Source organism: Doryrhamphus excisus, linkage group LG5 (genome assembly GCF_037039965.1).
Source record: "Doryrhamphus excisus strain RoL-2023G ecotype Guam linkage group LG5, RoL_Dexc_Guam_v1.1, whole genome shotgun sequence".
In the NCBI taxonomy this organism is placed as follows: domain Eukaryota; kingdom Metazoa; phylum Chordata; class Actinopteri; order Syngnathiformes; family Syngnathidae; genus Doryrhamphus; species Doryrhamphus excisus.
In genome coordinates this window covers 18,377,643-18,392,475 of record NC_136361.1, presented here as the reverse complement: position 1 = coordinate 18,392,475, position 14,833 = coordinate 18,377,643, and the positions used below count along the sequence as shown (strand labels likewise).

The 14,833-nt window shown below is 40.2% G+C and overlaps 1 protein-coding gene across 7 annotated transcripts in view; it reads right to left on the bottom strand.

Moving 5' to 3' along the window:
- Positions 1 to 14,833, bottom strand: part of adgrb1a (adhesion G protein-coupled receptor B1a) — a 119,741-nt gene that overhangs the window by 36,950 nt on the left and 67,958 nt on the right. For all 7 annotated transcript variants that reach the window (XM_058052779.2, XM_058052774.2, XM_058052770.2 and 4 more), the window contains 2 exons: positions 8,869 to 8,995; positions 421 to 524 (listed from right to left, as the gene is read on the bottom strand). In XM_058052779.2, coding sequence (XP_057908762.2) covers positions 421 to 524; positions 8,869 to 8,995 — 231 coding nt within the window. The remainder of the gene's footprint in view (positions 1 to 420; positions 525 to 8,868; positions 8,996 to 14,833) is intronic.

The window sequence follows — 14,833 nt, the reverse complement described above, 5'->3', positions numbered from 1 at the left end:
TCAGTCCAACAGTTTGATTCCCTTTTTCCAAGTACATGATACATTATTTTTTTACTTTATTAGCAACTACTTTCTTCTGTCTCCGATTGGCTTAAATGGACATCCAGTAGGTCGCTGATTTATCCTGGCACTTTCATGGAGACATAATTTGGTATTTGGTGTGTCCATACACTTACAGTACAGTACTTTTAAAAACAATGCAGGGACATTGCCTCGGGACTTGGAGTCTATATGAAAAACTATCTGTCAACATTCACAGCCAAAGCACTTTGACATAACTCAGTGAAAATATTACTTTTGACTCTTTTTTTTTTTTAAAGGATTTGAACACTTTGACTTTACCATGACAATGACTTATAAGGTAAATGTTGTACACCTGTCTCTGTAAAGCAAGGATATGAACATGATTCACGTTCTCACCTCCAGACAGACACATAGATGATGATGAGCAGCAACAATGTTAGTGAAGATACTCCACAGCCCACAATCATTGTCACAGATGGAAGCTGTGTCTTATCCATGTTCTGAAAAAATAAAATAAAAGTGATTAATAAAAGTGATTAATAGCCAGTAAAAAGATTTGTCATCATTACTTGTACACGTGTGAAATTGCAGAGTTGGCAATCACCAGCAGGGGGGAACACTGGATAGGGCAAAAGAGCTAAATGGCTTTTTTTTTTTTAACGGGTTTTATCTCACAACCCCATGCTGTGCCTCCTTCCACTTTGCTTTAGTCTCCACGGCAACCACTGGCACCACTTCCACTATCACACCTCTCCACCTTTACGAGCGGCTCCTCAACACCGTTTCTCCTCCTCCACCTCTGGATTAACATGCACCCGCCGTTACTTTGACAGCTGACCAGGTGAGGAGCAGCCATAAAATGGCCCAAACCTGATCAGTCCCACGGTCCAATCAGCAATTGGGCATCCTGCATCATAACCTTAAACTGGGTCAGATCCAGTGCTGTAGAAAACCTTCTGTTTGGTACCTGAACCCAAGAAAACCACCCCATCTGATCTCAAATTTACCCTTGTTCTAAAAACCTAGAAACCTGCTCTGGACGCCATGTAGTTGACGTAAGAGCCCTTGTTGGTGTAGTTGATGCTGTCATCTACAGTCATGGCCAAAAATATCGAAATATCGGTATGCCAAAGATGCCAATGCTTTTGGCCATGGTTGTATAAAGTAGGCAGACTTCCAATGTCAAGGACAGCCAATGAGAGCTCGGCAAAGTGTGTAAACAAAGTTGCAAAAATAGAAACACGGAAACACGTTGACATCGATTGGCGTAGCGTGTGTCATGCTCAATACGAACACACATCATTTTGTTGGAAACCCTACGTGATACAGGACACATATCGTATTTGTCGCCGCATGCCGGTCAGTTTTTGGCTTTGAAAAGCGTTTATTTGAGCATCCCTAAATGCAACACATCTGAATACAGGTTATTGTCTCTTGGGGAAACTAGTTCTATTTTATTGTCTGGCTAAATATTGACGTATCATTTTGGAAATAATGTATTATACCCCCTGTAATTCACCTGCGTACCACTAGGGGTTTGCGTATACCTGGTTTGGAATCACTGGTCCACTGAAACATTGACAAAACCAAAGAGCTTTTGACTTTAGGAGGACCTGGACCAGCCCTAAGCCCTTTACCATTCTGGAAGTACTTAAAAGTACACATGAACATTGGACTGGACTTGAGTACTAACAGAGGTTTGCCAACCCATCGATCGCAATCGACCAGTCGATCTTTGGGTCTCGTCCGGTCGACCAGCCCTAAGCCCTTTACTATTCTGAAAGTAGTGTAGTACACAGTACTTAAAAGTACACATGAACATTGGACTGGACTTGAGTACTAACCGAGTGTACAAGAACAAAATGAGCAGGACGAATAAGACCGAGGTTTGCCAACCCATCGATCGCAATCGACCAGTCGATCTTTGGGTCTCGTCCAGTCGACCAGCCCAAAGCCCTTTACTATTCTGGAAGTAGTGTAGTACAAAGTACTTAAAAGTACACATGAACATTGGACTGGACTTGAGTACTAACAGAGTGTACAAGAACAAAATGAGCAGGACGAATAAGACCGAGGTTTGCCAACCCATCGATCGCAATCGACTAGTCGATCTTTGGGTCTCGTCCAGTCGACCAGCCCAAAGCCCTTTACTATTCTGGAAGTAGTGTAGTACAAAGTACTTAAAAGTACACATGAACATTGGACTGGACATGAGTACTAACAGAATGTACAAGAACAAAATGAGCCGTACAAATTAGACCGAGGTTTGCCAACCCATCGATCGCAATCGACCAGTCGATCTTTGGGTCTTGTTCAGTCAACCAGCCCTAAGCCCTTTACTATTCTGGAAGTAGTGTAGTACAAAGTACTTAAAAGTACACAGGAACATTGGACTGGACTTGAGTACTAACAGAGTGTACAAGAACAAAATGAGCAGGACGAATAAGACCGAGGTTTCCAACCCATCGATCGCAATCGACTAGTCGATCTTTGGGTCTCGTCCAGTCGACCAGCCCAAAGCCCTTTACTATTCTGGAAGTTGTGTAGTACAAAGTACTTAAAAGTACACATGAACATTGGACTGGACATGAGTACTAACAGAATGTACAAGAACAAAATGAGCCGTACAAATTAGACCGAGGTTTGCCAACCCATCGATCGCAATTGACCAGTCGATCTTTGGGTCGTGTTCAGTCAACCAGCCCAAAGCCCTTTACTATTCTGGAAGTAGTGTAGTACAAAGTACTTAAAAGTACACAGGAACATTGGACTGGACTTGAGTACTAACAGAGTGTACAAGAACAAAATGAGCCGGACGAATTCAACCGAGGTTTGCCAACCCATCGATCGCGATCGACCAGTCGATCTTTGGGTCTCGTCCGCTCGACCGTGCCTAGGTTCACAGCCAAGACCAGGGATCTTGGTCCAAAAAGTTTGTGATCACTGGTATAACTTCTGCCAGTCTGTGGTCATAAGTGCTATTTACTTTGCTGTTCTCTGCTGGAGGGGCAACATTAGTGTCAAGGACGCTAAAAAGATTAATAAACTAATTAAGAAGGGTGGTGATATCATGGGACTGAAGCTGTAGTTGTTTTGAGTCAACCACGGTCAAGCGATCACTCAGTAAACTGCTCTCCATGATGGATTTGCATCCTTTCAATTAGTACTTGTTTAGTACATTCTTTGTTCCATTTAATACTATTTTTGTCCATAGCAATCCTTAGAAAAAATAGGAGAATTATTACTTAGATTACATTATTACTTAGGTTAGTTAGTGTTTCTTCATCAGATACAGCATGGGATCCCGAGTTCATTGCCATTCCCGACTGTGGCCACTTGAGATCATAATGAACATTTAAAAAAAAACACAGTAGCTCTAATTTTACAATTGTTGGTCATCTATGGTGCAAGTAAACCATTTGCAGTCTCATTTTTTGGAGCCCAATACCATAACCAGTCAATTCCACAACATCAACCCTCAACTCTTGCAAGAGATAATTGGCTGAGTTTATAGCCTGTCTTGTCTGCTAGTTTGATGTGTGTGCCGGGGCCAAGTTAATTAAATCCCTCTGATTAATCTGCACTGCAGTGAGTTCCTTCTCTAAAAGGAAATGGGGGAGAAAAACATTACAAGTGCAGTGGACTATAAAGATGTCTGTTGAGAGAGTTTTACTTGTGTTGATGATGGAGCTCTGCTGGAGCTCACACAACAGTACGACGTCACCATACGAGCCATGATAAAGCTTCTATTTCGTCACCGAGTATATTCCGCAGGTTCATGTCATGATTCACTTTGGAAATTGTACATTTGGATAAGATTTTACAGTCAATGGAGCGCATCATAAACCTTCAAGTGAATCCATCTACCTGCGTGGCTCAGTAGGAATCAAATCAGCCACGTTGGATTAATTACATCCAAACCAATTTGATGACGCTATCCATTTTCCTTAACAAGTGCAACAATGGATCAGGAAATACACTGCCGGCTAGATGTATTATTTATAAATAGATAAAATAGAACCTACTTCAAAGCAAGGTTAAATTAAACTTCCCAACAGGTGAGTTAGGAAATACTACTATTTATATTTTGACTAAGATGATGTTAAAGGGGACCTATTTTGTTTTTTTCCACTTTTCTGACCTATAAATGTAGTTACAATGTTGTATTCACGTGTCAAACGATGCCAAAGATGTCTAAACACTTGATTTCAGGGAGTTTCACTGTGATGTCACACTGACTTCCAATGGACTTCCTCATATGGGCATGCCTGGGTACAAGCTGTTAGCTATAGAAGCTGAGTGGCACCAATCACAGCGGAGGCGGGTTGTGGGTGGACTAAATTAAAACAGACCGCTTTGGGAATCCAAGGAAATAGGTGCAGATTCTGGAAGATCTAGCTTTATGTGCGGGTTATTGTGTGTAGCTGCTCTATAGGAATCCAAAACTCAATACAAAGGGCTGAAAAGGAGCATAATATATCCACCTTTCAGTACACCTCTGAAAAAAACTGCAAAATGATGTCTTTGTGACAAACATAGTAATCAACAAACACAAAAATTGTGTCGGGACACACGTTAGACTATCCTTAAACGTAGAGATGTACGTTGTATGTTGTGCTAACATAGCCTGTAAGATATAATAATGCATTGGATTTACTATTGCACTAAAACATTCATTCATTTTCTATCGCTAATGCTGGAGCCTATCCCAGCTGTCTTCAGGCAAGAGGCAAGGTACACCCTGGACTGGTGGCCAGCCAATCACAGAGCACATATAGACAAACAACCATTCACACTCACATTCATACCTATGGACAATTTGGAGTCGCCAATTAACCTAGCATGTTTTTGGAATGTGGGAGGAAACCGGAGAAAACCCACGCATGCACGGGGAGAACATGCAAACTTCACACAGAGATGACCGAGGGTGGAATTGAACCCTGGTCTCGTAGCTGTGAGGTCTGCACGCTAACCACCCCGCTGCCCTGCACTAAAATATATACGAACCCTATTCAAAATTGTACATATGTTGACATTTCAAAATAAATAGTAACATATCTAAATAACCAATACATTTATCAAAGCTTTAAAAAAATCACCGATTTAGCAAAACAATTCATTAAGCAAGACAACAAGAACTTATGCTTGTATTCCTTCAGTGACAAGAGACAAATGTATAGAAATTAAACATTTACTTTCAATGAAACAGTGGAAAAGGCAGCTTCAGATATTGTTCTTATTTTTAGAATGTAGCCTAATTGGACAAAGAGGTATTTGACATTTAAAGGTCCCCTGACAGGAGTCAGAGATGAACAAACAGCCTATAATAACTAGCACTGAATGAAATAAGAAGAATTCAACACACAGTTGTCGCTGTGGTAATGAAATAGGCTAAGGTTCGGTTCCCTTTGACTGCAGAGCATGTTTTCTCCGATTTTTCCTTCCTACATGCCTGCAGCAAATTTGGCCTGAGCAAAATGCACATGAGATGTAACAGCAAGCGAGCAATACATGAAGCAAGTTGTAGAGGTGGAAAGTGGGATGCAAAAAAAAAAAAAAAAAGAAAAATAACTGAGGGTTAGAAAAAGAAAGGGATTGCAGATCGAAAAGGAACATGTGAAAAAGGAGAGAGGTGTTTATTATTCTGGGGATGTAGGAGTCTAGCTACAGACAGACTGGCTCGGCCATTTAGAAGCTACTAAGGGTTTCACAGCACATAATTAGCATGGGGCCCACGGATATCGAACAAAATAATAGATGGCAGGAGAAGGGACGACACGGGGAGGAAGACAACTGCTTGCCCCTTCATCCCTAACCCTTGAGGTACATGAAGCCTCCAGGTTGCAACAAAGATGTGGAACTAGTTTACATATTTGGAGGCAGTCAAGAGGAAACAACAACAACAGCCTATATGCCACTGTGGAACCCACTTAATAACCGAAACTATTACTTGCACATTTACATGAGAATGGGCAATAATTCAGTATTTTTTAACATACAGCAAGTTGTTCATATGATTTTCCTACATTTGTGCATATTTGTATGTATCCATTTGCATAAATGTATGTATTTCTATTAAGCATTATGTAAGGTTGCTGTGATTCCAGGGTTGCCCTTTAGGGGGCAGTAGCATTTGGCTCCTCTTTAGAACCAGCCCAAAAGAAAAGATGCTGAATATTTTATACCTTCTTCTAAGAAAGCTGCTACTGCTGTGTTGACTATACAGTAATTACAGTAACAAATTAATAAAATTGATGCATTTTGTTGGTAGAATCAACATGTTTTAGTTTGAGGCTTACTTTGTACTGAACAGGAAGTCACTCCATTTATGCTTTATTAAATTATCAGTAATTACTGTTTCAATTGTTTACAACCTCATGACAGTTAAGTAGTCAGTATGTCATTACTGTGTACTACTTCAACGACACAGGAAGCTAAATAGCTAGCCAACAAGAGTTGTGGTTCCGCACTTTCAAGAAAACACTGCCCCTGGTGTTTTGTTAGAGAATTGCAAGTGGATTCCACTCTATATACGTAGTCTATGTATAGCATATATACTGTAACTAAGCTGCTCTCGAGATCCACTTTGCCTTGTCGGTTCAAGGGTGCAGGGATTAGAATAAAATTGGCTTTTTTCCCGATATCCGATAATTCGATATCGTCCAGTACTCCATTAGTGATACTGATACTGGCAGCAGCTCTTTCCTCAAACTAATATCGTTTAATGAACACATGATGCTTATTTTGCGCAAAATAAGACAAATACAACTGTATGCAATACACGTTACAGGAAAACGTGCCATATTTGCCAATTATTAGTTTTTTTTAATGCACATTTCGGCAAATTGTACATACTTTGTGCCCAAATTAAGCATAAAAATACAAGAAAAAATACGGTATAAGCCACTAAGACCACAACTTGCGACCACAACCTGTGAACATTGGCCACTAGGTGTCAGTAATTGTTTGGTATATGAATAATAATACTGTTACTGATGCACCATAGACTACAACAGAGGTAGGGAACCTATGGCTCGGGAGCCAGGTAGGGCTCTTTTGATGACTGTATCTGGCTCTCAAGCATTTCTTACCACAAAAAAAATGTATTTTTGCTAACATTTTAAAGTAAACATCACAGAAATGACTGTTAAAAATAATATTCAAAATCAACAACTTTTTTATGCATTTTAATTTGTCCATCTATTTTCTACTGCAATACGGCCAACCATATCTATCTTTCCTGATATTTTCCAGGTCAAACACCAAAACTTGATTATGATTGGGTAATGCGGTAGTCTCCCTCGGTCATTGAGATGTCAAAAAAACATGTAAATGTAAACTTCCCTCCTTTAGTCAAATAGCTAAAGCTGCAGAACCAAGCCTTCTGACGAAGATGGCCAAAAGAATGAAATACGTCTACGGAGTACGGTGCAAAATTATGCAGCAGCAGAAGTTGTATTAATGGCAACAAGTATTTGATTTATTATTAGACACTGCGCTGCTCACGAAAGTGTGCTGGCCACACCCCATTGGCGTGGGGTAGTGTGCCTGGTCTACGTAATTAGAGCCCATTATCTAAAACTGTTGGTCTTACATAAAAATGCACACATTTTATTGCATTCAATGTTTAAAAAAATGTATATGGCTCTCACATATACACATTTTAAAATATCTGGCCTTCACGGCTCTCTTAGCCAAAAAGGTTCCCGACTCCTGGACTACAATAAGCTAAAACTCAACTCTGAACCCCCAACATCACTTCCTTAATGGCTTATTTTCTATGATACATAAATGTACACAAAATGTGACTAAATGGGTGTTATTTCATGTCTTGATGGCTCTAATAATGTTAAAGAACGTACATTAGAAGATTGTAAAAAAGTTTTCTATGCCATAACTATGAAAATATTCCTTTTATAAAGAAAAATCATGGAAATTCACTTATCACGATCAAGTCGGGAACCAATTATGGTTCCAATGGTGTCCATCTTGTACACACACAAGTGAATGTAAACACTAGCTTGACATAGCCTTCCACCTGTACCGTAAAAATGGTTAAATTGTACCTGACCATGAAAATTGTCTTTATGGGAGCCCATTCCGTTACCAAGGCAACGAGTGCACAAAATGCTTTTAAAGCAATTTGCAGTCTAATAATAACAAATGGCAATAAATGAACACTCTCCACAAAGAGACACTGTTTTTTTTTTTTTTCTGAAGAGAAGAGGTTGCGGGCTTGAGTCCCATTCTGACTTGTGCTATGTTGTTTTTTTTTTTTTTTTCCATCATGACAAATATTTGTGCTCGGCTGTGTCTGGCAGGCATGTCTCTTTGTTACAGAACCGTGATGTACACATCATGTACACATCATTTCACTGATGTGTAGCTTTCTTAAGGGGGGGGCCTGTTAACAATAAAGACAGCAACAGCAAATATTTATAAATATACTCTTATTTGTTTAAGATTGTGTATCCATTGAAAGTACTAATATGAAATCAATAATTCTTAATTGCCTTTCCAGAGTAAGACCTCCCTCTTGGCAGAAAAGAAAGATCCATGTCATTGTATTTGGAATCTAATTAATATAAATATGCTCGGCATATTGTTATGTTTGCGCAGTATGGCTTTGGCATGCCGAGGCAAAGATTGACAAGGATGGGGAGAGGGGGGAGGATCTGTTGAGGATGCAATAACAATGACGCCCTGGGTTAAAAAAAAAAAAAAAAAAGAAAGAAAGAAAGAAAAAAGAGCTGGTGCATGGACATTTAAACCACACTAAAATGACACTGTCTCCGCAATCATTTTTTGTCGACTGTCGAAATCAAGGGAGATTTTCACACTTACCATTTCGGGATTAAGCCGTGCTAAAATGGCGAAGGTGGACAGTCTGTCACACATGCATTTGCTTCTGAATGAATCGACGAGCACGGCTTTGCAGACCCTAGCAGACCAGGATCCCAGCAGAGAGGAGCTACAAATAGACACACAAAAACACACACACACACACACAAAAACAGGAGGCGATGCAGTAAACGTGGAGACGGCAAAAGGCAAAGAAAGCAGTTGAAAACCCACAGCTGTATAGCGGTTACCATATCCACCTTATCTCAGCTATTTTGCACGCCAAGGAGCTGCGGAAGACGTGAAGGCGGTGATGGGAAGGCTGCGAGGCGGCGTGCTTAGTGCTCTCTGCGTGGACACATTTTCACTCAAACATTGACCTTTTTTTAGAATAATACGATCAACAATATCTATATTCCTCACGAGAAAACGAACACAAACAGTAATATCAATACATTATATCCCCGTTTTAATAATATACGTATTTTCTTTTTTTTTAATTAAGTCAATCGGAATAATTTTCTTTTCTTATGCAATATTATGACTATTATTATGACTAAAATTCTATTTCTTTACTTAATATGGCATATATTGTGAATATTTGATTATTGTATCCTACTATTTTTGTGTTAAATTTATTAATTATTTGACTATATAATTATTAATTATATTTATTCGCTGTCAACTTTCCACATTTATACACAAACAGTAGTATCAATATATTATCTCGCTGTTTTAATAATATATGTTTTTTTTTTAATTAAGTCAATCGGAATAATTTTCGTTTGATATGCAATATTATGACTATTATTATGACTGAAATTCTATTTATTACTTAATATTGCATCTGTTGTGTATATTTGATTATTGTATCCTACTATTTTTGTGTTATTTTACTAATTATTTGACTATTTAAATAAGGATTAAGTATATTTATTCCCTGTCAACTTGCCACCTTTATATGTTATTATTTCATTCATTTTCTATACCCCTTGTCCCCATGAGGTCACAGCTGAGCTGGAGCCTACCCCAGCTGACTCAGGGCAAGAGACGTGGTACATCCTGGTCCGGTTTGCAAACAACCACAGAGTGCACATAGACAAATAGCTATTCACATACAAATCTCCAATAATCCTAATGTATGTTTGTTTGTTTTTTTTGTAGTGATGTGCGGATCAATACCGAAATATCAGGATTTTCAATAGCAGCTTTAAAATTATCAAATCAAAATATCGATATTTAAGTCACTTGAGTTCATGTTTGTCTGGATTGGATGAGTAATTGTAACCTCAGCCATGTGTGAATTGTGAAGAAACTTCTTTTTTTTGTTGTTTTTTTCATTTTTATTGTTGCAAATATCATTCTAATTTATGACTGTCCTCTGCTTATTCATGGTAAATCACCCCACTACGTCAGTATACCTCAAAGTTTTAAATAAATACAAATACACTGGAGGTAGCAGAGATGAGGATGCTGATGTTCACATTGGGAGTGACCAGGATGGATAGGATCAGGAACAAATACATCAATAGCAATATTACATGTTAGAAGCCTTGGAGATAAAGTCAGAGAGGCCAAACTGAGATGGTTCGGACATGTCCAGAGGAGCGATAGTGAATATATTGGTAGAAAGAAGAGGAAGACCAAAGACAAGGTTTATGAATATAGTGAAGGAGGACATGAGGATAGTTGGTGTGAGAGAGACAGATGCGGAAGACAGGGTTGGATGGAGGAGATTGATTTGAAAATCCAAAAAAGAAAGAATAAGACACTACTAGGCCATCAGGCTAACCACTAGTCCACCATGCAGCACACTTCTTTATTTACTTATTCTTTATTGCCAAATAAGCTATCTCTAAACTAAATAAATTAACTTTTCTACAGCTGTAAAACAGAAAAGGGGTAGGATTAAATGAGCCTTATGTATTCTTACAAAATTTCAGATACTTAGCTAAGCTTGTTGTGCATAATAATAATAATACATTTTATTTGTATAGCGCTTTTCAAAATACTCAAAGACACTTTACCGGAGAATGGAATTGAATAAAAGCAAGTAAACAGAGTAAAAGATACATTAAAATACAACATTAATTCGTTAAAACATGAGTAAACGTATAAAAAGTCAGGCATGTTGGAAATAAACCAAACTAAGTAGCTATAATATCCGCCAAGGAAACGAAAACTGAAATTGTACTAGATCTGGAGAATGTAGTATACAAGACAGTAGCACCAATAATAGCACACCACACAGGTAAACAGGCATAAAGAAAATGTAATAACAAAATAAGCTATGAAATACAAGTGAAAAAAAAATGTATGGCAATGGACACAGGACACAATGAAGGGACAGACTACTTGATGGAGGAGAACTGTACCAGACAAGCTTGGATCATAACATGGCGGTGTTGTTACAGACAGTGTGGATGAAGATTCGGACTTGCAGACCAGTTGGACTAACAGCCTGATGCAAACATGGTTCCAAGGCTCCTGAATGATGACCAGAAGCATCGCCGCATGGAGGACATCTCCGTGGATCTTCAAACTCAACCATTCATTCATTCATTTTCTACCGCTTTTTCCTCACGAGGGTCGCTTGGGGTGCTGGAGCCTATCCCAGCTGTCTTCGGGCGAGAGGCGGGGTACACCCTGGACTGGTCGCCAGCCAATCACAGGGCACATATAGACAAACAACCATTCACACTCACATTCATACCTATGGACAATTTGGAGTCGCCAATTAACCTAGCATGTTTTTGGAATGTGGGAGGAAACCGGAGTACCCGGAGAAAACCCACGCATGCACGGGGAGAACATGCAAACTCCACACAGAGATGTCCGAGGGTGGAATCGAAACCCGGTCCTACTAGCTGTGAGGTCCGCGTGCTAACCACGAGTCCGCCGTGCCGCCCAAACTGAACCAAACTTGCTTCTGGTGATCAGACGTGGATTTTTGAGTACGACCCAGAAATTAAGCGCTAGTGGAGTCCAACGTCTCCGAAGGCCAAAGAAAGCAAGACAGTCAAAGTTATGTTGATCATCCACTGTTGTCAACGGGGGGATCAATCAGCCTGTCTCCACTGAGGTCCTGCGGCGTTTCCTTCGCTCGGTGCACCAGAAGAGATGATAGTTGTGGCTGCTTCACCACGACTATGCACCTCCTCATAACGCTCTGAGCATCTGGCGGTTCTTGGCCGAGGAGAACATCACCGTAGTGTAACAACCTTCCAATTCACCTGACCTTGCTCCGTGTGATGTTTTTATTTTAAGAGCTTGGCTGGCATCGTCTATGATGGCGACCAATTTGACAAGTACGCTCTCTGCAACAATCACCATGCCAGTCACAGAACTAGACCTACCTTTTAGTTTGTCCAACTAAAAGGAGTTCTTCTTGGAGGTGCTGCCTCCCCAGCAGACCACAATACACACTAGACGGCCATGATGCACTCGAGTCATGAGTCTGTGTCTTCATGAAATTAAACAGGAATTCCCCTGGTCCGATGTCAGGAGGAGGGTTTGGAACACAATGAAGGATGTCCTCCAGTGAGTAAACACTCTCCCAAGATGTAGACTCATCTGCTGTTGCTTACTTTCAGTATGTTGCTAATCTTCTCATAGCTTAAGACGTCTTTGTTGACAATTCTATATGTCAACTGCTCAGACAGCCATGATGTGCCATGTTGGACATCCAGCGGCCAGTATGGGAGTAATGTAACAGCTCTAATCCATGATGCACACATTTGTATGGTCCAGTCAAGCAGTGGATGGTAATGGTTTCATTTATTTTGAACATGCCTATAAGTTACATTGGAATACATCACATAGAATCAGTTAGTTGTCCAAAAAGGAGTAGGAAGAAGCAGAGCTTATTTTAATCCTATCACTCATCTGTTTGATATCAATTGCAATACATTCAAATCCCTCTCTGCAGACCTGCATAACAACATTCATTCATTTTCTAGCGCTTTTCCTCACGAGGGTCGCGGGGGGTGCTGGAGCCTATACCAGCTGTGCATAACAACATATCCAAAGCAAATAAACCTAATAAGTTAAGCAGCTCGTATGTAATTCATCGCCAAAACATTCATTCATTCATTCATTTTCTACTGCTTATCCTCACAAGAGTTGCAGGGGTGCTGGAGCCTATCCCAGCTGTTTTCAGGCGAGAGGCGGGGTACACCCTGAACAGGTCACCAGCCAATCACAGGGCACATATAGACAAACAACCATTCACACTCACATTCATACCTATGGACAATTTGGAGTCGCTAATTAACCTAGCATGTTTTTGGAATGTGGGAGGAAACCGGAGTACCCGGAGAAAACCCACGCATGCACGGGGAGAACATGCAAACTCCACACAGAGATGGCCGAGGGTGGAATCGAACCCGGATCACCTAGCTGTGAGGTCTGCGCACTAACCACATGACCACCCTGCAGCCCGCGCCAAAACATTAATACATGAATATCACCAAAGGACAAATATAAATTATTGCACCAAATCAGACTAGACACCAAACACACACAGTGTGATTTTAGACTGCGGTGGGATGTCTGAGTACTCAGTGAGAACCTACAAGATGGGGAACATGCAAATTCCCAAAACAAGACTCAATGCCACATCCCAGCCAGAACATTCTTCCTGCAAGGCAGATGTGCTAACAGCATGTAGCACTGTGGTACATTATCAATAATTCATTCATTCATTCAATAATTATGCCGCTTAATTCTCTTCTACTAGGGTCGCAGGGGTACGCTGGAGCCTACCTCAGCTGACATCGGGCGAGAGGCGGGGTATAACCGAGACTGGTCGGCAGTCAATCGCAGGGCACATGAAGACAACGACTCACACTCATATTCATAACAGACAATTTAGAGTCACTAATTGATGAAAAATATTTAAGTGTTCTAGTTTTTCTAAGCAATACAGAAAATGACAGTTACTATGGTACACATAATGTCATTGTATGGTCATATCACCTCGTACTTCGGTACGAGGTACATTATTTAAAAAAAACAAAACAACCATAAACTGTATTATGGAAAGCAGGAAGTGAACAAATGTAACAGTTACTGATTGTAAAAGTACCAGATGGAGGGGTAGGATTTAATAAGCTTTGCTTCTTCCTACTCCTTTTGGACATGTGGAACTGTGAACTGATTATGTGATGCATTCAATTGCAATCTGATGCATGTTCAAATGAAAAAAAAAACATTACCATTATTTTTTTCTTACTATTATATTTTTTGACACACAAATCCAATTTTAGGTGCTAAAATATCTCTATCTTCCCTCTTGGGCTTTCACGTTGTACTCGAGGGGGTATGCTGGAGCCTATCCCAGCTGTCTTCGGGCAAGAGGCGGTGTACACCCTGGACTGGTCGCCAGCCAATCACAGGGCACATATAGACAAACAACCATTCACACTCACATTCATACCTATGGACAATTTGGAGTCGCCAATTAACCTAGCATGTTTTTATTGGAATGTGGGAGGAAACCGGAGTACCCGGAGAAAACCCACGCATGCACGGGGAGAACATGCAAACTCCACACAGAGATGGCCGAGGGTGGAATTGAACCCTGGTCTCCAAGCTGTGAGGTCTGCGTGCTAACCACTTGCCCTCCGTGCAGCCCACATAACCATTGTTTGTGCAAATCAAGACTGCAACTACTGCAACATGCAATACAACTTATATAAAAAGTGACATATTTACTTAAAATTGGAAGAATTGTGACCAATCATCAAATGAAAGTATAAATTTTTGAGTGTATATTGATCATATAAATGTCGGCCCTCTCAGCGTGTCTCCATATTGATTTACACAGCACATGTAACTCAAATGGAATATATTCCAACTCTGTTTCTGTGTATATGTGATTATGTCTTGCCTGCAGACAGTCTCGCTGGATAATTTTTGTGTTAATCCAGCACCCCTACATGGTAAATATCCTCTGCCAAAAAGCAGT